This window comes from Melospiza georgiana, chromosome 5, assembly GCF_028018845.1.
Source record: "Melospiza georgiana isolate bMelGeo1 chromosome 5, bMelGeo1.pri, whole genome shotgun sequence".
NCBI lineage: Eukaryota > Metazoa > Chordata > Aves > Passeriformes > Passerellidae > Melospiza > Melospiza georgiana.
The window spans coordinates 67,540,188-67,566,505 of record NC_080434.1 but is presented as its reverse complement, the minus strand read 5'-3'; the positions used below and the strand labels follow the sequence as shown (position 1 = coordinate 67,566,505).

General features: G+C 50.0%; 1 protein-coding gene across 2 annotated transcripts in view; it reads right to left on the bottom strand.

Annotated features, from left to right (window-relative positions):
• Window positions 1-26,318, bottom strand: part of SFXN5 (sideroflexin 5) — a 107,867-nt gene that overhangs the window by 8,111 nt on the left and 73,438 nt on the right. For both annotated transcript variants that reach the window (XM_058024925.1, XM_058024926.1), the window contains one exon: window positions 13,142-13,259. In XM_058024925.1, coding sequence (XP_057880908.1) covers window positions 13,142-13,259 — 118 coding nt within the window. The remainder of the gene's footprint in view (window positions 1-13,141; window positions 13,260-26,318) is intronic.

Below are 26,318 nucleotides of genomic sequence, written 5' to 3'. Positions count from 1 at the left end.
TAATAAAAATTGAATTTAAGAGGTGACCAGTACAGTTCTTTTCATTTTAGGTTTCTCTCAAGTCTTTCTGACCCCTGTCTTTGAAAGAAATGTTCAGTTTTCATAATAAAAAAACATATTCAGTCAAAATGTTTTTCACAAAGCCATGGAAAGTCTCCTGACAGGTCAAGAACCATGGAATCATGGAATGGTTTGGCTTGGAAGGGACCTTAAAAATCCTATCATTTCCACCCTGTCCTACAGCAGCTGAAGGTGGGTGCTGGTGGCCAAAGCCTTCACGGCAAAGAAAAATCTGGAATGGATAAATCTCAGGAGGCAAATATCCCAAATTTACTCCTTTTCATTGTTCCAAAGAAGGGAGAAAAGCTGGAAATGCTCTGCCTGTGACAGGACCCATGGTCAGCACTTTTCCACCAGAGCTGGATCAGGGCTGCTGCCTCACCCTGGGTTGGGGGAATTAAAAAGCACCAGAACTTGAAATGAAAGTTATCTTTAAACAATAAAAATGGAGGAAAGTTGGAATATTTGGCTGTCTGGAATATTTGGTTGTTTTGGCTTTTGAGAGTTGTTAAGTCCAGGAGATTACTTTTTTACTGGAATATTTGGCTGTTGTGGGTTTTGAAGGTTTTTCCATTTCAGGAGACATTTTGTTTGCCAGGGATGTTCCTGCCCTCAGCTGAAATGGGAATAACCAATTGCCCTGAAGCAAAGCAGATTTCAGGATTTTTGGGGCAGCTGTGGGACTGCAGCTTCCCCCCCTTCACTGCGTTGGGCAGTGCTGGTTTCATCGCTGGATTTGATTATTTTAAAGGTTTTTCCTGCCTAAATGATCATGTGGCTCTGTGGTTTGGTGGTGCTGGATTAATGGTTGGATTTGACGACCTTCAAAGTCTTTTGCAACCTAATTTCATGATTCTACAATCAAGGGTGGGAGTTTTAAAAGTTTTTTAAACTTTTGGGGAATTACCACAGCACAGCTTCTCTGAGGAAAAATACTCAGCAAAGACCTCAACATTTAATGAGGTGGGAAGAAGGGAAATGTGGATTTGGGGAAAGGAAAAGGAAGGGAAATTTGGGAATGCGGATTTGTGGAGACCTGGACATTAAATCAGGTGGGAAGAAGGGAATTGTGGATTTGTGAAAGGGAGAAGGAAGGGAAATTTGGGAATGTGGATTTGGGGAGACCTGGACATTAAATCAGGTGGGAAGAAGGGAAATGTGGATTTGGGGGAAAGAAAAGGAAGGGAAATTTGGGAATATGGATTTGTGGCTGGAGCAGGGAGCTGCCCTGGCCCAGGGTGTCTCTGCAATGAGTGATGATAACAGCCATGATAACAGAGCACAGGTGGGATCTCAGCCCACACCTGGGGGAGGTGACCCCGCTCCCTGCATGTCCCAGCCTGTCCTGGAGCAGCAGCTCCTGAGCTCCAGCCCCGTGGTCATCCCCAGTCCAGCCCCCAGGAGCTCTGCTGCTCCCACTGCCCCACCTCAGGGACCCTGCTGGAGCCTCGGGGTGACATCAGGGACACCTGGCAGGCACGAGGAGCTTCTTCTTGGTCTTGCTGTTTGAAATCTGATGGTTTCTGAGCCTTTATTTGTGACTTTTGGGGGGTTTGGTTAATGCTGAGCTCTCAGAGCCTCAGCACTCCCAGCTTTATAAAAACTGGAAACTCAACCCCCAGCATGGCACCAGCTCCAGGTCACGGCAGAGTTGGGAGTTTGGGGCTTCTAGGAAAGCAGAGGGCTGCCCACAGCACCAGAAACCTCAGCTGTTCAAACAAAACCACCAAAACCCCCCAGAAAAAAGCTTTGAGACCCTAAGATTTCAAATAGCAAGATAAAACTATTTACTGTGTCTGATTTCCAGAGACAGGAGACACCCAAGGCCTCTGTGGGAGCTGAACCTTCTCCCCTCTGCTCTGGAGGTTTGCTCAGAGTGGGAGGTCCAGAAACCTCAGCTGCTCAAACAAAACCACCAAAACCCCCCAGATAAAGGCTTTGAGACCCTAAAATTTCAAATAGCAAGATCAGAAAATCTTCCCTGTGCATCTTCCAGAGAGAGGAGACACCCAAGGCCTCTGTGGGAGCTGAACCTTCTCCCCTCTGCTCTGGAGGTTTGCTCAGAGTGGGAGGGGGTGGGATGGGGTAAACCTGAGATTTCCACAATAAATTCATTTCCACAGCAGCTCCAGAAAGGTTTTAGGCTGGCACCTAAACCACACAGGAGCAACTGTGTGGTGACCTCAGGGCTTGTGGCTTTCCTCAGGACAGGGCTGAAGGAACTTCTCCCTGGATCCCTGGGAGAACCATCACATTCCAGGATGCAGTTTTTTGGGTTTTTTTGGAACATCCAAACCAGTGGATTGGTGGAAAAGTCACCAGCCCACTCCAAATATGGCCTTGAGAGCTCCCAAAATCGCACAGTTTGGTTATGATTCCTGATCCCTGATGGAATGGAAAGCACCTACACAGACACTCAGAGTTTCTCCTTTCTTGGAAGGAAAAAAAAAAACCTACTTTTGAATGTGGACATTACTAAAAAGTTTCCATTTGGATGAAAATGCGCTCTTAGGTCTATTCCAGCAGGAATTCCTCAAGCAGCTCAAGGAAGAAGGAATTTGTTGCTTTTTGCTGATGACATCGACCCCAGAATTCTCCTGCTGTTCAGGAGGAAGAGCATGATGAAAGAGCAGGATTTAGGATTTAGGATTTCCTTTGGTTCTTTAGAGAAGCTGAGTAAATTCCTCAGGATCCCAACCTCCAGCACATTTCCTTCTCTCACAGACCACCAGCCTCACTAGGAACAGGAAATTCAAAAAGCAATTACAGATAATTACATATGTGAGATGTGATTAATAAGGCATCCTCAGCCCTAAGCAGGCAAGTCTGGACAGCTGATCCCCTTCCTTTGCATCCTGCACCTCTTGGGGAGCTCAGAGCTGCTCCAGATGAGCCAAAACAACTCCAAATACACCAAAAAGGACAAATCCAACCCTGTGTGATGAGAGGGGCAAGGCAGGAGATGGGCAGGGAAAATCTGGGGGTGCACACATAATGAGGCCTCTGACCAAGAATGATGATATTAAAGGTTTTTTCTGATTTAATGATTCCTGTGTGGTGCCAGGAGTCAGACTCTTCTTTTTCATTCTTCATGGATCAGTCCTGATTCCAGCTCAGGGTATTGCATGATTTCTGGGAATCACGGAATACCCTGAGCTGGAATGACGAAGGATCCATGGCCAGGGGGGTCAGGCTGGGCTGGCAGAGGAGGGGCAGGGATTTGGTTTTCAGGCCCAGAATAAAGCAGCAAAGCCCAGGAGCAGGGGAGGGCTCAGGAATGGCCATGGCAGGGCAGGAATCCTGGGGAGGAGCCCCTCTGTTTACAGTAGGTGCTGCTGAAAGGTGTCCTGAAGAAAGACAGCAATTAACAGGCCAGCGAAAAAAATGGCTTCTTTCCACAAAGAGCCTTTTAAGTCTGTTTTTCGGGCCACTTTAAGGGTTAATGTTTAGCTGTTTATCCGGACTTGTCGGATGTCAGCTCTTTCTTTTGACTCCTAATGGCTTATAGCCATCAGGAGGTGAAGCCTCCTCAAAAGAGCTGGTGTCAGGAATGTTTTTTTATGCCCACCAGCACCCACACACCTGCACAGCCTGTGCTTGCAGGGGGATAGTTTACATACTTGAACCTGTCTCCCAGGGCCAGGGGTATAAACATGAAACCAGATCCTGTCTGACAGCCCTGGGCGCTGCAGAGGGTCCCTGCTCCCACAGGCACCCCCTGGCCACAAAGCACAGCTCGGGTCAGGCCCTGCTGCCCAGCTCTGCTGCTCCACCTGGCCGTTTTAGGGCTCTGGAGAATGCTCAGCACCTTTGAGTGGTGAAACAAAGGAGAACTGCCAGGAGCAGCCATCAAAAAGCAGCTGGGTCACAAATCAAAGGCTCCGGGACAGGCAGGGGAGGGAGAACAAAAGCACAGCCCCCACAGCCATCAGGGCTCTGCTCACTGCTGACCTTCCCTGGCCCCGAGGTGTCACCGAGACCAATAATCACCCAAACAGGCGGAGCAGGTGGAAACTGAACCACCCTGAAGTGGCCCAGGGGCTCCTAAGCAGTGGTGGTGGAGTCCCTGAAGGCCAGAGCCTTCTCCTTCTCCTTCTCCTTCTCCTTCTCCTTCTCCTTCTCCTTCTCCTTCTCCTTCTCCTTCTCCTTCTCCTTCTCCTTCTCCTTCTCCTTTTCTCCTTCTCCTTTTCCTCCTTCTCCTCTTCTCCTTCTCCTTCTCCTCCTTCCTTCTCCTTTTCTCCTTCTCCTTTTCCTTTTCCTCCTTCTCCTCTTCTCCTTCTCCTTCTCCTCCTTCCTTCTCCTTTTCTCCTTCTCCTTCTCCTCCTTCCCCTTCTCCTTTTCTCCTTCTCCTTCCCCTTGGAAATGCCCCTGGAACCCTGGCAGTGCCCTAATCCAGGCTGAACAGGGCTTGGAGCAGCCTGGGACAGTGGGAGGTGTCCATGCCCATGGCTGGGGGGGAACAAGATGAGTTTTAAGGTGGGTCCAACCCAAACCATTCCATAATTCCAGGATTTTAGAGAAGCATTTGCTCCCAGAAGTGACCAAGGTATCCCAGCTTCAGAGCAGGGAAATGCTTGGATTTCGAGATTTTGAGAAAGAAGTGGGGGAGGAAAGCCCCATGGAAATGGGAGATGTCATGGTCCAGAAACGTTCTTTGCTTGGCCAAACTGGCTCCTTCCCTCCTGGTCCAGAAGAGTTTCAGCTGGGACTGAAAAATCCACAAATCCAAAGGGCACTGCAGGGAAGAGCTGCCAAATGAATTTGGGAAATGAGGATGGCCCTGGGACAAGGCAAGTGCTGCCTCTGTGGCATCACCAGCATGAATCTGCAGCTGGAATCCCACCAGGATCTGCAGCTGGAATCCCACCAGGATCTGCAGCTGGAATCCCACCAGGTGGAGCAGGCAGAAGGGAATTACCAGGACACAGCATCTGCTCCATCCCAGAAGGAGAATCTGAGGGAGCATCATCTCATGGTGGGAATGAGGAGTTGCCATGCAGAAAGGAGAACCTGGGGGTTCTCCTCACTGGAATGTCCCAGCAATGGAATGTTTGGGCTGTGGGGTCTCTGCAGAAGCACCAGGCTCTGACCCAAAGTCCTCCCTGGAGCAGGAAGGGAAATGTGGATTTGGGGAAAGAAAAGGAAGGGAAATTTGGGAATGTGGATTTGTGGCCTGGAGGCTGCAGGATCAGCAGCTCAGGACAAAGCACCCCTGCAGCCACTTTGGCTTTGGTATGTCTCCTAGCCATGGCTGTCACTGCCATCTCTGACACAATGAAAAGCCAGTTCTTCATTCTCAGTCACTGAAGTTCTTTGCTTATTCTGAATTCTGTGTTTTCCTTGCTCTTGTCAAAAAATCTTCCTGCATATTGAGCAAAGAGTAATAAAAAACCCCCAACTTTTAATAGTGTTCTGAAGACTCTGCCTATGGAGGAGTAGAAAACATACTGCGGTGTTTCTTCTGTGAAGGCAGATGAGGAGCTGCTTTACTTAGAAAGCAAAAAGGGAAACTCCTTGCTCCTTTCACTTTACCTTGACTTTTGCTGTATTTGACACTGTAAAGTACAATAGTACAAATAGTACTGTAAAGTAAAAGGGCAGGAGAGGACTAAGCCTGGCATCCCTTCCCATGCTCTTAGGGAATCCTTTCACCAAGGAATGCTCTGGACTTCCTCAGGGAGGTCTGGAGCACCTCAACCTGCCTCTGTCCTTGCCCTGAATGCATCTGAGCTCCCCAAAAAGTTCTGCTGTCACACTGACCTGGGGTTTATCCCATGGAGGGTGGCCTGACCTTGCAAGCTCTAAAGCAAACCCAGCTCCAGGTCTCCTTCTGAGGGTGGAGATGATGCCCAAGACTCCAGGTGGGAGCAGGAGCTGGGGCAGATCCCTGCAGCCAGGAGCCAGGTGTGGCTCCATCAGAACTGGGGGTGACAGATGTGCCCCTCACCTGAGGAGATCTTTGCCCTCCAATGCTCACCTGAGGCCTGTCCTGCAGCAGGGACACCTGACTCCCCTCAGTGGGGGATTCTGGTGCTCTGATGTCACAACTCAGCTGAGATAAATCCCATCAGCCTTGAGAGACCCCAGGAAAAACCATCACAGCACAACTGCTGAGCACTGATGGATGGACAGATGACTCTTCAACTAATTACAGTTGAAAAGTGGAGTGTTTATTACAGCACTGGGCACAAGCTGAACAATTTCTAAAGGCATGTGCACCCTTTGAGAGTCTAAACTTTGTCTCCTAATTTGTTGCATATGCATTAAGTTTTGCAATAGGTTTATGCATATTTATTTCTTAATAGTCTTCATGCAGAGAGCTCTCTGGTTGTCTGTCCATCTCCTGCTCCTTTGGTTTTGGTTTAGTTCTTGTTTCAAGGTTTAAGGAACCTTTCTTATCTTCTTCTAGCTTGGAAATTCACATTTCTTTCACCTTGTTTGAGGCAGTTTTGTGAGCTACAGGCTTTTGTGAGCACAAGCTTTTCACAAATACAGCAAATTAACGAAACAATTCAAAGCAGCACACTTTACTTAAATCTGAAATAGATTTCTAACTTAATTCCTAACCCATATCTCAGCACCTGCAGTGGGCCAGGCAGGGAATCCACAGGAACCAGAACACCAGAATGGCACAGTCTGTGTCCATCCACCAGGGCAAACTCTTCCCATCCAAAGGGAGCTTTCATCTCTTGGCAGCTTCCCTGGCAGCAGGATCCTCCAGGATCATCTGGAAAACCCAAACTGCCCCAGGGAGGATGGGGACAATCCACCAGCCATGCCCAGTGCTCCAGGCTGTGCTCAGATCCTGGAAGTCCAGACAGAGTTTCGGACTTCCTCGGGCCATTATTTCCTATCAAAGATGGGCTGGGAGCTTCCACTGGAGTTCTGTGCAACCCCTAGGGCCTGCTGTCCCCAAATGTCACCTCCTCTCCTGCCACTTCACCCTGCCAGAGACAGCACCATGCTCTGGGAGGGTCACTCATTCTCCAGCCTCTGACAGGAACAAGTCCATCCTCACTGAGGAACTCCAGAAACCTCATTAAGCACCACCACCCTTCATCTGAAGGCTGGGAAGGGGCTCAACACATTCCCAAATACCTCAGATCTTCCCTCAAGTCCTACTTGACCCATGCCAGTGTTCACTGTCCTGTAAATCCTGGAGGTTCTTCTCAAATCAATCATTTCATGGGCATTCAAGAAGCCCCCTGGGATCACCTCTTCATTTGAGGTTCACATGGAGAACAAAGATACTCTTGGCTTTGTCAGCAAGGGAAAGGCAAGGAGATAAACCAGAAGATAAGGGAGAAGATAAACCAGAAGATAAGGCAAGGAGATAAAGCAGAAGATAAACCAGAAAATAAGGCAGAAGATAACTAGAAGGCAGGAGGTAAACCAGAAGATAAGGCAGGAGATAAACCAGAAGATAAACCAGAAGATAAGGGAGAAGATAAACCAGGAGATAAACCAGAAGATAAATCAGCGGACAAGACAGAACATAAACCAGAAGATAAGGCAGAAGATAAACCAGAAGATAAGCTGGGTCAGCACTCAGGAGAGGAACCTCAGATGAACCTCATGGTGCTCCCGGAGCAGGAGGAAACCATCTCTGAGGCACAGCTTGAATCCTCTGCAGTCTTGGGGAGATGCTTCCCACTGAGCTCCCAGCCTCCTGCCAGCCCTCCAGGACCTCGTGGCACTTCTTTGCTGAGAGGAGCTCCTTCCAAGCCCAGCCTCCATCCCAAGGGCTCCCAGACTCCCAGGAAACCGTTCTCCAGCCCCAGAAGCAAAGCAGAACTTCTCACTTCTCAAACATTTTTCCCCCATGGCAGCTGGCAAATCCCTTCCCTGGCTTCTCATCCAAGTTGGACAAAATTACTGCAGAGAATCCCTCCTGCTCCCCTCCCCCCCGTGCAAAGCAATCCCAAGGGAGGGATGGTTCCATGGGGACCCCCTGCTGGATTGCATCTGATTTCCCTCCTAAGTATGGAATGGGGAAGCGTCTCGAGGGCTATGGCTGTGACCTCCATACAGCTCTTTTGTCAAGTGCCATTTCATTAAAAAATCAGCCTTTTAACTGTGGACACATTTCAACCTCACCAAATCTGCTAATTATTGACAGTTGGTGAAGAGGAGATTTCACTTGTTCCTCCTGTTAAACTGCATCTAATTAGTAATTACTGGTTCACTGTCATCTTTACTGCAATAATCCCACTGCACATTGGCTCATTAACCTTTTGCTTTTCTAAAGCAGCCTGCCAACAAGATGAAGGCTAAAACAGATTGGAAAACAATAGCTCAGCCTTGGATTTTAGGCTGTTTATTCCCCTTGTCCTGGAGATCCAAAAGGAAGATTATTTCAAAGGAAAGGCTGAAATCAGCCTTGTTCTGGAAGACATCTCGGTTCACATTGAGCATCATCCCAAAAATACCCTTTAAACTTCTCCCAGGTGAGGGGCTCAGGTGGTTGAAGGCTTCTCTGCCATTTTCCAGCTCCATTTCTCCCTTTCTCACCTGGCCCTGTCCACCTCTGTCCCCAGCATCCCTGCGGGCAGGGGGTGACAGGAGCTCCTGGTGGACCTGCTGAGGAACGCTCTGGAGGAGCAGGGCCCACGGGGCAGGGAAGCAACCCCGTGGTTCTTTCTGCTGCTGCTACACTGAATTTCATTTGCACAAGCCCCATTTTCGGTTTGGAGCTGTCACAGCTGTTTCCATTGGCAGTGCATAGCTGAGTAGGAGTTGTCAGTGGGGATGCTGCGGGATTGGGAGAGGGAAGAGATTCCCCGGGGGGCATGGGAGGCAGTTGGAGGTTGTGGGCTAAATGCATTAACTACATGTTTCTCCTAAACTTAACAGCAGTGAATTACTCCATGCATATTGATGGCTTTAGGTACCACAGTTAACACTATCCTGGGATGACAGGAACGTTTCTCAGCAGCTCCAGCGTGAGTATTCCCATGGATCCATGGTTTCGTGGCTGGTACGAGGGGTTTATTTTTGTAATGTTCTCTTTAGAGCCATAATAGCCAGAAACAAGCTGTGATTCTGGAGCACCGCTGCAGAAATCCAAGTGGAATTTCATCCCTACCAAACCCAGGGCTTGGCTAGGCTGGGTATGCACCCAAAAAAGGCTCAGGGTGCATTAACCTTGCCAGCACGTGGAGGCTGCTCACCTCCAGAGCTCCCTTTCTCTGTTTTCAGCCACAGCTGAGCCTGATTTCCCTGGAATTCCTATAACACAGGAATAACTCGGGAGCAGCTACAGCTGATGGGACAAGGTGGGTACATTTACCCAGAAATTCCATTAAACTATTGCAAGGCTTCAGTTCTGCTGGAAAACCAATTGTGAGCTTGAGCCCCGTTAGGAGAGAGGATCAAAGGTGGCCACACAAACTCCTGACCCAAAACAAGCCCTCCATGGCACATTAGCCTCTGTGTTTGCTCCCTGACCTCCAAAAGGTTCTGAGTGTGTGAGCAAGGGCAGAACTTGGCTCACTCACAGCTCCTGCTGCTCACACCACAGCCCTGTTTTTGGAACAGAGCACATCTCTTACACCTTGTTGCTGACCTGGTACAACAGCCTGGTCCTGTCCTGCTGTGCCCATGACCATGGGGAAAGCAAAGACATTCCCACAGAGATCAGTGCTTACACACTTCTAAATTCCTCATCTGACAGGACAGAATCATGGAATCACTCAGGCTGGAAAAGACTCCAAGCTGATCGAGCCCAACCACTGAAGTTCAGGGTCTGATTAGTGCCCAAAAATTCACAGGTTTTGAGAAACACTCCCTGCAAAGTTTCTTGGATTTCCCATCCAGAAATGGATCCAGAGGGGTTGGTGCAGGTAAACCACTCACTTTGCTCCCTTGAGCATCCCCACAGAAACCTCCAGAGATTCTGGAGAACGGGGGGAATGTCCTTTGTAAACACTCACACGTTTATAGAAAATGCAAACATAATGGGAAAATAGGCTAGGAGAGCTGGGAATGTTCCCCTGGAGAAGGGAAAATTCCAGGGAATCCTCAGAGTCCCTGAAGGGGCTCCAGGAGAGCTGCAGAGGGACTGGGGACAAGGCCTGCAGGGACAGGAGCCAGGGAATGGCTCCCACTGGGAAAGGGGAGATTGGGCTGGGATCTTGGCAAGGAATTGCTGGCTGGGAGGGTGGGCAGGGGCTGGGCTGGAATTCCCAGATTTGCTGTGGCTGCCCCTGGATCCCTGGCAGTGCCCAAGGCCAGGTTGGACACTGGGGCTGGAGCAGCCTGGGACAGTGGGAGGTGTCCCTGCCATGGCAGGGGTGGCACTGGATGGGATTTAGGGTCTCTCCTGATCCAGACCATCCCAGGATTCTGTGACTGATCAGCCCTGGCTGCCCCTGGAGCCCCTGAGCCTGTGGTGTCAGCAGATGTGGGACCCAGCTGTGCAGAGCTCCCATCCCCTGGAGAAGAGCTGGTGGCAGCAGGCAGAGCCCAGGCAGGCTCTGGAGGGCTCCTTTTCCCTGGCAGGGAGTGTGGGCAGCACACATCATCCTGTCTGATCCCTCAGCAGGGCTGATTCATGTTTGCTCTGCTCAGAACATCTCAGCTGCCTGCACAAGGTCACTCCCTACAAGGCTGTCACTGCTGCCTGCAATCCCAGTGTCCCCAGAGCCAAACCACTCCTGAAATTTCCCTCTGGGTTAGAATTCATTCAGCTCCTAAAATCAATGAGATTTTCCCTGCTGGAATAGCAGGTACTGCACAGGAGAAATTATGTGAAGTATGTGTTATTTTTAGGAAAAAATTTTTCACTGAAAGAATTAGAAAGCACTGGGATGCTCTTCCCAGGAAGGTGGTACAATCACCATCTCTGGATGGGTTTAAAAAAGATTGGACATGGCACTTGGTGCCATATTTGAGGTGTTAGGGCATAGGTTGGACTTGATGATCTTAGAGGTCTCTTCCAACCTCATTATTCGGTGATTCTGTCACCCAGAAAGGCACAATTCCAGTGGGAGGTGTCCCTGGTCAGGAAGCAAGAGAGTCCTTAAGGTCCTTCCCAGCCCAAACCATTTTAGAATTCCAGGATTTTGGAGGAACGGTGGCAATGTCTCCTTTGGGATAAATGAGGTTGGTGGTACCTGCTGTGGCCTTGCTCGAGGATTATCCTGAAAGGTTTTTCCTGGAAATAGGGAGGAAATTGGAAATTTCCAGGAAAATTGCACCAGGGAAGGCTTAAACTGGATATGAGGAAGGAATTCTTCCTGGAAAGGGTGGTCAGGCACCCCCAGGGCAGGTCCCCATCCCTGCAGGGATTTCACAGCCACGTGGCACTTGGGAACAGGGGCAGTGGTGGCCCTGGCAGTGCTGGGGGAACAGTTGGACTCACTGATCTCAGAGGGCTTTTCCAGCCTTAAAACTGCTCAGATTCCCTGGGAAAGGAGCAGAAGGGATGCTGTGTGCCCCAGCCTCCTTCCCACGGGCAGCCTGGACCTGCTCCAGCTGCACCTTGAGCAGGTGTGAGACCTGGCAGTGCTGCTCAGCCTTGCCAAGCCCAGCCTGGGAGCAGAACTGGGGATCAGCACAGAGCTGAGGGCCTGGAGCTGAGGCTGAGCTCCTGCCAAAAGCACTGCCAGGCTCTGGGGGTGCACAGAGCCCACGAGAGGCAGGGAAATCACATTGCTCCTGCAACTGGGGCTTGTGCAGCTTCTGACTGCAATGCTGTGTCTGCTCCTGATGGAAGGGCTCCAAAAACGATGTTGACTAATTAGAAAAAGTTTAAGGAAGAGCCATATGAATCATTAAAGCTTCAGCAAACACGTCTTTTAGCAAGAGGCTCCAAGACTGAGATAAATTCAGGTTCTTAGAGAGAAGGGACAGTTTTCTCTCAGCCTGGAGACAGCAAGAAGGACAACAGAGAATTCCCAACGTGTTTGTCAGTCAGCACACAAGTGTACAGCAATATTCCCTGGCTGGAAGTCATGGATAAACCCATCCAGACTGAAAAAAAATGAATTCACGTGCAGACACTGATACAAACTCCTGATCCAGTGACAGGAAAAGAACCTTGTGAGAGAGCCCTTGTTTTTCTCCCTGTGGAATAGATCCCTTCTCTGGAAATGCACAGATTTACAACCAGGAAAAGCTCCAATCACCAAATTAAAGACTTAAAATAAACCCACCCGAGCAATTTGTTCAGCTAAATTGGTCTGGGTGATTGCATTGGTCATTCCCTGTTTCCTTGGCTGGTTTTCATTTGTTCACCCCCAGGCTGGGCCTTCCCAGGCGATGAAAAAGCAAAAAGCCCTCAGAGAAGCTCTGGGGAAGAACTTCCCCCTCAAAGGGGTGGTCCAGGCTCTTGGCTTCATGGACAGAGCTTGGGTTCAATATTTTAACTCCAAGGAAAGCCCAGTGTGAGGGAGAGGGGCCTTCCCCTGCCTGGTGAAGCTGTGCTGTTCAGGAGAGGAATATTCACAGAATTTTACACAGAATTCTACACAGAACTCACAGAATCACCAGGTTGGAAGAGACCTTCAAGATCATCAAGTCCAACCCAGCCCCAACACCTCAGCCAGACCCTGGCCCCCCGTGCCAATCCAGGCTTTGTTAAACACCCCCAGGGATGGGGACTCCACCACCTCCCTGGGCAGAACATTCCAGAACTTTATCACCATTTCTGTAAAAACCTTTTCCTGCTATCCCACCTGTGTTTCCCTTGGCACAGCTCGAGGCTGTGTGCTCTGGTTGTGTCAGCTCCTGCAGACAGAGCCCAGCCCCAGCTGAGCACAGGCACCTTTCAGGGGCTGTGCAGAGTCATGGGGGCACCCCTGAGTCTCCTTTTCTCCAGCTGAGCACCCCCAGCTCCCTCAGGGGTTCCTCACAGGGTTTGTGTTCCCAGCCCCTCTCCAGCCCCCTCTGGATGGGCTCAAACATCTCAAACTGAGGGGCCAGGGCTGGGCACAGCACTCGAGGTGTGCCCTCACCAGTGCCCAGTGCAGGGACACAAACCAAATCCTCCAGGAATGGAGGGCCCACAGGAGTGGGGCATCCCCAGGAAGGCAAAGGGGCCGTGGTTTGTCCCCCTCTGAGAGCCCCAGACCCCACTGACCTCGGACATCTGCGGGAAGAGGCTGATGGCCAGGGGCAGGGCCAGCCCAAAGGCAGCCAGGCACACGAGGCTCTGCACCGGGAGCAGCATCCGGGGCCGGCACCGCAGCAGCCACGTCCTGCAAGGGAAAGGCTCAGTTAGAATATTCCAGAGACAGGGGACAGCCAGAGCCACATCCTGCAAGGGAAAGGCTCAGTTAGAATATTCCAGAGACAGGGGACAGCCAGAGCCAGGTTCTGCAAGGGAAAGGCTCAGTTAGAGCACTGCAGGGACAGGGGACAGCCAGAGCCTGAGGCAGAGATGTGGGACTGCAGGCTGCTCTTCAAAATGGTTTTATTGTATAGAAGTTACAGCAGCCTTGGGTCATGGGTGACAGAGCCATGCCTAAAGCTGCCAGCTCCAGCTCTAGGCAAGCCTGAGCACCCTTTAGTTTTGGTTACACTGCATTTTATATTTTCCTTTGCTGAGCATCTTCACACATAACAACCAATCGATACCTTTATTATTACCTACAGCCTATCATAATTTCTATCATTATCATGTTATGGTCAACACTTCCCAATCATATGAGTTAGTATGGTACAATCACCATGTTATGGTCAATACTATCCAATCACATGGGTTAGTATGGTACAGTTTAAGCTTTGAGTTGTTTTTCAGTTTCATGCTGTGGAAAAATTTTAGATCTTTTTCCTACTTGCCACATCAATGTTTGTTTGCCTGTGCTATCTTTCTGCTTTTTTAAGACCTATTTCTGCTTGGCAAAAAGCATCTTTTTGTTTGTGGTCAACAAATCCTTTGTTGTAGTCATAAAACCTCCTTCCAGCTCCACTTAATTGTCCAGTAAATATCCCGGCTCAGCAATTGTCAATTTACACAAATATTGTTCTTCTATATCAAAACTTGCTTCCACCTCTGTTCTGCTCTCAGGTTCTACATCCAGAGAGCTTCCTGCCAAGCACACACATCTGTGAATATCTCCTTGTCAAACTTCCATCCTTCCCAAAGGGGAGTGCAGGACATCCCTGGATGGGCTCTGCTGCTCACCTGGACCTGCTGTGCCCCTCTCCTCACTGGTGTCAGCCCCCTCAGAGAACCATGGAATGGCTTGGCTTGGAAAGAGCCTTAAAGACGATCCAACTCCTCCTTATGCCATGGCAGGGACACCTTCCCCATGCCAGGGTCCTCCCAGCCCTGCCAGGGGGGACAGCTCTTCCTCAGCAGGTCACCACCAACCCCAGCTCCACCCACCCCAAAATGGGTGAGGCAGAGCAGGTGAGCCCAGCACAGGTGAGCCCAGCACAGGTGACACCTGCAGCAGGCTGGGGCTGATGCCCTGTGAACAGAAGGAAATCAGGTCCTTGAGAGGCACTGGGAGCTCTGGGAGCTTTGGGAAAGGCACTGGGAAAGGCACAAAGAGCTTCATTAATGGGGTGATAAAGGCACGGCATTGACAATCCCTTAATTTGTTAAAATCCAGCACCTGCAGAGGGTGGCAAGGATGTTTGAACATTTCCTGTTCCTGGGGGATGTTTATGAGTTCAAGACTTGTTAACAGCAAACTGCTGAAGGTGCCTGCAAGGTCAGGTTCTGGTAATGACCCAAAAGTGACCCTTTGATGGAATTAACACCAGATAATTGGGACAACATTTGGCTGGTAGGAGCTGGTATATTAAATATATTCCAGGATAAATATTAACTAAAATATTATAAATAATAATAAATATTATTTATAAATCTATTATAAATAATAAGTATTATTTATAAATAATATAGAGATATTATAAATAATAATGAAAAATATATTATTATAAATAATAATATTTAATACATGTTCTAAATAATAATTAAATAAATAATATACATTATAACTGCCTCAGGCAGTTTACCAGTTTTAAAGGGGAAAATATCATTTGTGAAGGATTTATTCCAGAGCCATTTACAAACATGATCCCTATCATTCAACTGAAATAAATGGGAATATAAGCCAACACCAAGACAGGGAGTTTTGTTGGAATGTTCAGTGTGTTTGAGGAATGCGGAGAGGGAGTGGATTTGCTGCTGGGTTATTTTGGACACAGGGAGCAGCTGGAGCTGGGCCAGGGCAGGTTTAGGTTGGATTTTAGGGAAAGGAGGATTTTACCCACCCCTAGAGGGAGGGTAAAAATATCCAGGGGTAAAAATCCAGACTCCCCAGGGAATGAGCTCTAAGGCTACCAGAGCTCCAGGAGCCTTTGGACAGCTCTCCAGGGATGCCCAGGGTGAGATTTTGGGGGTCAGGGCAGGGCCAGGGGTGGGTGGATGATCCCTGTGGGTCCAGCTCAGGATATTCCATGATCTCCTTCCCCTTGGGGTGGTCACAGGAGCTCTCCTTGGCCAGGGAAGGTACAAGAGATGACACCAAGCCCTGCTCATCCATCCCTGAGGTGACATCCCTGGGATTAAACCATTCCTAACCCAAAGTGCTCCATTCCCAGGTGCCACCAGCCCTTCACAGCCCAGGGCTGCAGCCAGGCTGGACCCAGGTCACCTCAGCCCCTTGCTCCACATCTGCTGCTGGCTCTGAGCACTCCTGGGGGATGTGATGAGAAGGAATTCATGCCCTGCTCCTGCCTGAGCCTCCCCACCCTGCTGAGAGCTGCCTTCATGTGCAGGAGCCTGGGGAGAGCAAGCACCAGGGTTTAACTCCTCCAGCAGCTCAGCTCCTCACTAATAAGCTCTCGAGACAGAGTTGATCCTATCAATTTGTGCTGTGAAAATCAAACTTCTGTTCTCCAATCTTGAGCTGCTCTGTGCTGCACAGAGCATGGCTGCAGCTCAGAGCCTCTCTGAGGAGCCTGCAAGGCTTTGACCAAGCAGGAGAGTGGGTCACCTGTCCCAGCAGGAGAGCAGGGCACATGTCCCAGTAGGAGACCAGGTCACCTGTCCCAGCAGGAGAGTGGGTCACCTATCCAAGGAGGAGAGCAGGGCACCTGTCCTAGCAGGACAGCAGGGCACCTGTCCAAGGAAAAAAAGTCACCTGTCCCAGTAGGAAAGGTGACATGTCCCAGCAAGGAAGGTGACCTGTCCAAGGAAGAAAAATCACCTGTGCCAGCAGGAAAGGTGACCTATCCCAGCAGGACAGCAGGTCACCTGTCCAAGGAGGGAAAGTCACCTGTCCAAGCAGGACAGCAGGTGACCTGTCCCAGCAGGACAGGAGGTGACCTGCTCCACACCCTGTCACACCTGCCCCATTACAGGACTGCCCTGGATAAGCTCTGATCACCCCTGGATGCACAGGGACAGCTCCTGGGGCTGTGACCATCCCTGGGTGCACAGGGACAGTTCCTGGGTCTGTGATCACCCCTGGGTGCACAGGGACAGCTCCTGGAGCTGTGATCACCCCTGGGTGCACAGGGACAACTCCTGGGTCTGTGATCACCCCTGGGTGCACAGGGACAACTCCTGGGTCTGTGATCACCCCTGGGTGCACAGGGACAGCTCCTGGGTCTGTGACCATTCCTGGATGCACAGGGACAGCTCCTGGGTCTGTGACCATTCCTGGGTGCACAGGGGCAGCTCCTGGAGCTCTGATCATCCCTGGCATGGGCAGGGGCAGCTCCTGGGGCTGTGATCATCCCTGGATGCACAGGGGCAGCTCCTGGAGCTCTGATCATTCCTGGCATGGGCAGGGGCAGCTCCTGGGGCTGGTTTTTGTCCTGCTGAAGCTGCTGGTAAGAGCCCTTATTGGGACATTCCCAGCAGCAGATCCTCGCAGCCTCCTGGGGCTCAGTTTAGAGCCAAGGCATCGCTGCTGCCACCACCCCTGACATCTTAATTTGGAACTGCACCCTCTGTAATTACTGCCCTGTCGGGGACCTTATAATCACCCAAGTAAAACCTTAACCAATTTAAAAGGATCCCGGGTCCAGCCCCCAGGTGTGACTTCCAGGGGTGCTTCCAGCCCAGGCCAGTTCAAATTACAAGGGCCGACCTCCTAATTAAGAAGAGTTATGGCTCGATTTAAAAAGGAGAGCAGACTAATTAACACATGTAGTGTAATGTCTTAATTGGGATTCAGATTGGAGAATTTGTGTGGTTCAGAATAAATGACTCATAATTAGCCAAGAGGTCCAGTTTTCTCCTGTCCCTGGATCCCTGCTCCCGACACCGAGCTGGGGAGGAAGGGGAGTTAAATATTGCATTTTGTGAGCTGTCAGCTGCACTGCAAATCCCTCTTTGCACCCATTAACCCCCCGTTGGAAGGCAGTGATGAGGAGCTTCCAAAGGGTTTCACTGCAGAGGATGAGCACAGATTGAAAATAAATTAATAAAAGAAAATATCTGTGTGGAAATAAAATTAATATCCATGTGGTGAGGAGGGATTTAGTTCACACCACTGCCCTGCCTGCTCTGCCAAAGGGTTGGGTCAGGGAATGGGGAGGTCTGGACCTTCAGAGCCCCCTGACAGCCCAACTCTGGCATCTTCTGGAGCCTGAACAATGCCAGGGTGAGTGAGGAGGGGAGGGAGGTCACCCAGTCCCACCTCCCTGCTCCAGCAGGGTCCCCTGGAGCACAGAGTTCAGGATTGTGTCCAGATGCATTCTGAGTGTCTCAAAAGATACTCAGAATAGAGATATTAAAAATGGAATTACTGAACATCTCCAGAGATGTTCAAAAAGCAGGGGAATGAGCCTGATTTATTCTCAGGAGCAAACCCCATCCCACCCCACATAACCCTGCAGAAATATTTGTGCTATTTCACCAAGAACAGGAGTTTTAGGGACCTCACCCCATGCACAGGACAGGGGCAGTTCTGGAATTAAACCCTCGTTCAGGTTATTCAACAAGGGGTTGGAAAGTTTGGTCTCACCCTGGAAAGCTGCAGGAGGGCAAGTGAATCATGGAATCATGGAATGGTTGGGGTTGGAAGGGACCTTAAAGCCCATCAGGGACAGCTCCCATGATCCCAGGTGGATCCAAGCCCCAGTGACCAACCTGGCCTTGGGCACTGCTGGGGATCCAGGGGCAGCCACAGCAAATCTGGGAGTTCCAGCCCAGCCCCTCTCCACCCTCCCAGCCAGGAATTCCTTCCCAAGATCTAATCCAAGATCTGATTTCCCTCCCTCAGCTTGAGACCATCTCCCCTTGTCCTTGCACTCCCTGCTCCTGGGAAAAGTCCCTCTCCAGCCTTTCCTAAGCCCCCTTTAACATGTTCACTTTATTGTCCCCAGTTTCATAACCCAACATTTTTCTCTGTCCCATAGGCATAACAAACTGCTCCATGATTCTCCCCTGACCTCGGGATGGCAAAGAACAGCAAATTCCACAACACCTCCTCCTTCTCTTCCCCTTTTCCTTCCAGCTTTGTCCCTTTCCCCCTTCAAACCCCGCAATGCCCCTTCCTCCTGGGATTTTCCTGTACACCTGTGGTTTTTTCAGAGGTGGTTTTGTGCTGGGAAAGCCCTGGGAGAGGCGGGGAGAGGCTGGTGTTGGAGTGTCAGGGGGTGGGACGGTTGGGACAGACGGAGATGAGAGATCTCTGAAGCCAGGTCATGGAACTTGGGGTTTATTGCAAAGGGCCTGGGAGCAGGGCCCTGCTGGGAGCTGCCAGCCACAGCTCAGAGCAGTAAAGAGAAAAGAGAGGGGCAGAGAGGATGAGAGGGTAAGAGAGTAAGAGAGTAAAAAAGGTAAGAGTGTAAAAGGGTAAGAGACTAAAAGGCTAAGAGAGTAAAAGGGTAAGAGAGTGAGGTTCCCATTCCAATACAATAAATCATCTTCTGTGTTGAATATTCTGATTCTCATAACCAATCTAGTACAGTATACAAATCCTACAGCATTTCCATACAGCCTATAAGAATCACTACATTACCATACTGTGTTACATTTTAAACCCTAAAAACTCCTCTTTGGACCCCTTCTGCCAAGCTAGCAGCGTCTGCTCTGACCCTTGGACCTGCAAGCAGAGGGTGTTGTTCCATCAAAAGGGGATTGTCACCCTGATTCTTTAAGATTTTCTAAGCCTTCTTATGTTGACATTCTTGTAGAAAACTTTCTCACACATTTTCTGTAAATAACTCATTGTTTTCCATTCCTTTATGGAGGAAAAGAAAGTTGATTGACTGTTGGTTTGTCCAGTGTCATTGGAGAGGTGGCACTGTCACCCTCCAATCCACTGTCACTCTTAGAAAACTATAAATGTTGGAGTCAGAAAATAAACTTCCCTTTTCTTTTCACCTTGAGAACAGCGGTGTGCGCTTGTGTTCTTTCGTGTCCTATAGTGACAGGGGATTAGCTCTAGGACACAAGTCAGCCATGCCATTGTTTTCCAGTTGTTCAGTAACTGAGGTATCCCAAAGCTTGCTTTCATTTCTTGTTTACAGTTTCCACATTCTCAAAATCTTTTGCCAGACAATCATATTTATAAAGCTTTCCTGTTTCACCTTCCCCACAGGCTGGGGAGGTTCACTGAGGGCTGGGTAGGCCTGGAGCTGGCCATAGGTACAAACACACACACAGACAGTGCATCTGCTGCAAGGAGACACGGCGCTGTAAACACACCTTCATTCAACTCTAATCCTATACAGCCCATAAGAATCACTACATTACCATACCGTGTTACATTTTAAACCCTAAAAACACCTCTTTGGGCCCCTTCTGCCAAGCTGTAAGGTTTGCTCTGACCCTTGGAGCTGCCTGCAAGCAGAGGGTGTTGTTTAATGAAAAGGGAGATGGCCATACCATGGTCTCCAGCTGGCCATGCCATTGTTTTCCAGTTGTTCAGTAACTAAGGGATCTCAAAGCTTGCTTTCATTTCTTGTTTATAGTTTCTATATTCTCAAAATCTTTTGCCAGACAATCATATTTATAAAGCTTTCCTGTTTCACCTTCCCCACAGGCTGGGGAGGTTCATTGAGGGCTGGGTAGGCCCGGAGTAGGCCATAGGTACAAACACACACACAGACAGTGCATCTGCTGCACGGAGACACGGCGCTGTAAACACACCTTCATTCAACTTTCATCGCAGCCTTCATTAGTGCTTTGAGTTTTGCATAATTTGGCAGCTGCCCCTGGCGTTTTTCAGGAGGTGCTGTAATTGATTCCATATGGGAGTTATCGGGGGCGCTGAACCGGGCCCGTGTTTGCCGGGGAGGAGGTGTCGGATGCGAAACCAAACATGACGGGAGCGAGCCCCAGGCTCCCAGCTGACACAGTCTGGGGCGTTTCTGGGCTGTTTGCTGCAAACGGGAGCAGAGGCAGCGCAGACACCGCCAGACGCCGCGGGGCGCGGGGAGTGACGGGATCCTGAGGGGTTTTGGGGGGTTCTGGGGGATCCTGAGGAGTCCTGGGAGGTTCTGAGGGATCCTGGGGGGTTCTGAGGGATCCTGAGTGATCCTGGGGGATCCTGGGGGATTCTGTGGGGGTCCTGGGGATCCTGGGGAGTCCTTGAGGATCCTGGGGGATCCTGAGGGATCCTGAGGGATCCTGGGGAGTCCTGGAGGATTCTGGGGGATCCTGAGGGGATCCTGGGGCATCGTAGGGGGGTCCTGAGCAATCCTGGGGGATCCTGAGGGATCCTGAAGGGTTCTAGGGGGGTCCTGAGGGGTCCTGGGGGAATCCTGGGGCGTCCTGAGGGATCCTGAGTGATCCGGGGATGTCCTGAGTGATCCTGGATGGTCCTGGGTGTTCTGGGGGGTTCTGGGGAATCCTGGGGGGTCCTAAGGGATCCTGGGGGTTCCTGGGTGTTCTGGGGGGTTCTGGGGAATCCTGGGGGGTCCTGAGGGATCCTAGGGGGTTCTGGGGAGTCCTGGGTGATCTTGGGGGGTCCTGGGGGATCCCGAGGGGTCCTGGGGAATCCTGAGGGATCCCGAGGGGTCCTGAGTGATCCTGGGGGTCCTGAGTGATCCTGAGGGGTGCAGAAGGGTCCTGGAGGATCCTGAGGGATCCTGGGGGATCCTGAGTGATCCTGAGGGATCCTGGGGGGGATCCTAAGTGATCCTGGGGGGTCTTAGGGAATCCTGGGGGGTTCTGGGGATCCTGAGCAATCTGGGGGGTCCTGAGGGACCCTGGGGGATTCTGGAGGGTTCTGAGTGATCCTGGGGCATCCAGGAGGATCCTGAGCAATCCTGGGGGCGTCTGGGGGGTCCTGAGGAATCCTGGGGGATCTTGAGGGTCCCTGGGGGGTCCTGGGGATCCTGGGGGTTCCTGAGGGATCCTATGGGATCTTGGGGGATCCTGGGTGATCCTGAGGGATCCTGGAGTATCCTGAGTGATCCTGAGGGGGTCCTGGGGGGGTCCAGGGTGATCCTGAGGGATCTTGAGTGCTCTCACACTCCTCACAGCACCCCTCTCATGCACCCAGGAAGTTTGGGATCCCCAGATCCCCGTCCTGCTGAGCCTGTCAGGTCTCTCTGCTCTGTCTTCCAGCTTTTCTCACCCGTTTTGGGTCACTTTGGGAAATGTGAGTTCTACCAGTGACCAGCAGCTCTGCTGTCCCACCCAGCCAGGCCAGCACTGTCCTCACCCTGCAGCCCAGCCCTGAGCCCCTCAGAGGACACAGCAGATGCAAAAGGAGGGAGGTTGGGCCTTTTTGAGCTTGATTGACACCATTAAAGGAGCAGTTTCCGTGTTTACTCCGGGAACAGCCCCAGCAGTTGAAGGTGTCACTGCTGGCAGCTGCTGAGCCCAAACAAACTTCACTGAGGGCTGGGCTGGACGGGGCTTGGGAGGAGAAGCACCTGTGGGAGCATCCTGCACTCCCTGGCACGGGAATGTCTCCAGGAAAACCCAGGGACACCAGGGCCAGGGGGAACTCCTGCCTCACTCCAGCTCTTCAGGAACAAACAGGGTTCAAGGAAAAGAAAATGTCCTTCCAGCACCACAAAGCACTGGCCAGCCCCCAGGAAAATCCATTTTTGCTGGTGTCACTGCTTCAGCTCAGCCAGAGCAGCTCTGCAGTGCTGATCCAGCCCGGGAGCATCCTGGTTTTATGGGATTTACAGGAAAACAGCCCTGGGAACTGCTGCATGAGGAAGATTTGGAGGTGAAGAAGAGCAGAAATGCTCCTCTTCCATGGACACAACTGTTCTGCTCCCATTTCTCCCTCAGTTCCTGCCCTTTGCCAGCAGCTCCAGCTTTGTCTCTTCCACAGACACTGCCCAGCCAGCTCCAAGGCCTTCTCCAGGGCATCCTGACATTCCCGAGCTCTTGGAACCTTCTCAGTGCTTCAGACTCTCTGAAAGGTCTTCTCTGAGGGGCACAGAGGAGGTCTGAGATAAGATAAGGATGTAAGAAGAGCTCAGGTTCTGCTCAGAGATCCTCCAAAGTGTCCCCAGCAGATGCTGGTGATGGACTGAGCTTCTCCAACTCTTGGCCAGACCACAGAGGCCAAAAATTTGGGCTCTCCCAGCCCAGAGCTCAGAGTGAGGCTGCACTTAGGGCTGGCCTGCCCCATTCCAAGCAGCTGCAGATCTGCAGGGAGCTGCTGGAGAAGCCTTGGATGGTGGCTGGGAGCAAACAGCTCCATCTCCCAAATTCCATCATAACAACCAAACAAAGGACTGACAGAAGGGGCTAAATAAAAGGAATAAAGGGAGATGGGGATGAAGAGCCCAACTTCCTGTAGTGGCTGCTGCTGTCCCCACACCTGTGGGACATAGAGACACCACAGAACCCCCATTATCAGTCACCCTCACCCCTCAGACACCTCCAAACCGATATTTCCCCGCGGCGAGAGCTGCCGGCACGGATATTATTTATAAAAGCTCAATGAGAATACATCTGCACGGATAACTGACACCGTGTTCCCTGCGTGGCATATGCAGGCTGAAAATAAACATTGGTTCTATATGTTCACTGCTCCAGCAGAGTCCAAGCAGCAGGAAATGCATGAAACATGGGCAAGAGCGGGAGCGCGGCGGTGGGAGGGAACATGGAATTACTTGGAGAGCAGAGAGGCGGCCCCGGGAGTTAAAATACACAGCAGGCAAAGAGAAGAGAGGAGCCAAGAGAGCTGAAAAAAATGGCACAAGAGACGAGAGAGGCAGCTGGGGAAGTTAAAACATGCAGATGGAGAGATGGCTGGGAGAGAGGAAAGACCTGGATGCGAGCGGAGAGACGGCGGCCGGGAACTGGCCACTTAAAATAAACTTTGGGAGCAGCGAGCTGGGGAGAATTCCTGGGGTCTGACACCCTGCTGGGGGCAGGGGCTGGGCCCTGGAGGGGTGGGAGTCCCACCCAGGTGAGCACCATCACCCACCTGCACCTGGAATCACACTGGGCATGGGAATCGTCCCCTCCTTCCCATATCCCAAATTCAAAGTACTCGAAGGAGTCACCCCCTTCCTTCCCCACAATCCCAAATGCAAATGAGGAATCTCTCCCTTCCTTCCCCACAATTCCACATGCAAAACCACTGGAGGAATTGTTCCTTCCTTCCCCACTTTCCCAAATTTAAAATACTTGGAGCAATAGTTCCCTTCCTTCCCCATAATCCCAAATGCAAATCCATTGGAAGAATCATCCCCTGATTCCCACAATCCCAAATGCAAATCCATTGGAGGAATTGTTCCTTCCTTCCCCACTTTCCCAAATTCAAAATACTCAGAGGAATAACTCCCTTCCTTCCCCACAATCCCAAATGCAAATCCATTTGAGGAATTGTTCCTTCCTTCCCCACTTTCCCAAATTCAAAATACTCAGAGGAATAGCTCCCTTCCTTCCCAACAATCCCAAATGCAAATCCATTTGAGGAATTGTTCCTTCCTTCCTCACTTTCCCAAATGTAAATCCATTGAAAGAATCATCCCCTACTTCCCACAATCCCAAATACAAATCCATTGGAGGAATTGTTCCTTCCCCACAATCCCAAATTCACAATACTCGGAGGAATCATTCCCTTCGTTCTCCACATCCCAAATTCAAACAACTTGCAGGAATAGTTCCTTCCTTCCCACAATCCCAAATGCAAACCTATTGGAAGAACCATCCCCTCCTTCCCATATCCCAAATGCAAATCCATTGGAAGATCCAGATTGTGGCTCCTGATCCCAGCTCTGCAGAGTGACACCTTCATCCTTCCCATTTACAGGCCCTGTAGGGATTTCTATAAATAAATGGATAATGCCTGCCTGGATCTCACCCCCATTAAAACACCCTCCTCAAACTCAAATCCCACTAAATTTATCAAGTTACACTTTCCCCAAATGCTCCAATGGATTTTTTTTTCCCCCAAAATGAGCTTTCAGCTCTGAGTGAGCCCTTTGGGAACGAGTTTTAAGATCTGAGAGTTGACTTCAGCTCCCTGAGGCACAGACAGGGACACTCCCCATGTCCCAGGGCTGCTCCAGAGCTGCCACCAGCTCCAGCAGCGTGGCCAAGCCACACCTCACTCCCCATCCCTGCTGCTTCTCACTGCCAGCCTTCCAGGAACCCGAGGATATCTGATGGAAAATGCAGCAGGCACAAAGCTCCGGGCACAATTCAGGCAGGCAAAAGCAGAGCCCGGATATTTTTATACTCACGGAGTTTTGTGGCAGCGAGAAGGAAAATTTTCCCTCACAAACGTGAATTAAAGCTTTCAATACGTTAAAATGATGATTTTTTTTTTTTTTTTTTTTTTTTTTGGAGGGCAATCTCCTGTAAGTTCACAGATAAAATCAGTTTTAGAAAGGCCTGCACTGAGCACAGGTGCATTCAGCAAAACCCGTATCAATCCAAGGATTTATGATGCCCCTGAGGACAAAGAAGTGATTTACTGGTTTTATTTTATTGCAAAGGAGGGAGCAAATTTCACCATCAGTTTTATTTTCTCCCCACGTGCCAATCCAATTTTACTGCCAGGTTTATTTCAGCCTGGGGATGGCCCAGGATGGGCCCTCAGTGTGTCCTGCTGGAGACAATAATAATTTAGAGAGGAGAAATTTTCTACAAATTTCTCCACATTTTTTGCACATAAAGGATTTTATCTGTGGATATTCAGCAATAAAATAATTTGAAGCAATAAAATAATTTGTCCTGAGTGTTGATTTTTTTGATGGTTAAATGGGAACCAGTTAAACCAGTGGGAACACACAAAACCACCTCAGTGCAAAGCCTCAGTTCTACATATGACTTGGAGTAAGCCCTGAGTAAATTACTGCAGAGTAAGTTACTCCAGAGTAAGGCACAGCCACTCCCAGGCACATTCCCAGTAGATCCTGCAGGTAAATCCTGGCTTTGTGGGTGACAAAGGACTTAGAACAGGGAAGAGGCTGCAGAGATTTTGTCCAGAAGGAGAATGAAATAAAATTCAAATGTTTTGCACAAAATCAGGGGGGTTGGAATCTGCTCCTCCTTGGAATTAGATGATGTTTAAGGTGTCTTCCTACCCAAGCAATTCCACGATTCCACGATAATCTCTCTGAAAACCAGCTGAGCCCTTTTAATCTCTAATGTTTCCTAAAAACCAGGGGCAGTTTTCCACTGAATTCAGGAGTTTTGTCTCACACTGACCTTCCACCATGGGTTATTGAAACTGCTGGGCTGGCAGGGTGAGTTAAAATAGTCACACCAACATAAAACTTCAACAAGCTGGACATTGGTCCTAAATTATGGAAATTGATTGAAATGATGGAAATGATTGGTCCTAAATGTGGAAATTTAATATGCAAAAAAATCTATTTGGTGGATGAAATGTGAGGAGGGATCTTGTGGCTCTGCACAAGGAGAGGACAGGAGGGGACAGCTGGGGAGGTCGGGCACTGCTCCAGAGAACAGGGACAGGAGGAGAGGGAACTGCACCAGGGAGGGTTTAGGATGGATTTGGGGGAAATTCCTTCAAGGAAAGGGTTGTTAAGCACTGGGGTTGGAGTCCCCATCCCTGGGGGGTTTCAAAGCCTGTGGGAAATGGATTTATAGAAAATTCTCAAAGCCTGACAGAAGGCTTTCGTAGTGTACATCTGTATGCAAACCCTGAGATAAGAAATACTGACTTAGAAATGCCATATAATAAGAGAGAAATTGTTGAGAGAGAAATTAAGTTTCAAAAGATAACCATACAAAAAAGACTCTATACTTTAGAGAAATAGAACTGTAAAAGATACATTGTAGTAAAACCCACCAGGGGTAATTTTAAATAACTATCTTCAAAACATTTACAACATAGTGGAGCTAAAGCTAATAAGCGAAGAAACACAGTGTATTATAATTAAGAAACAGC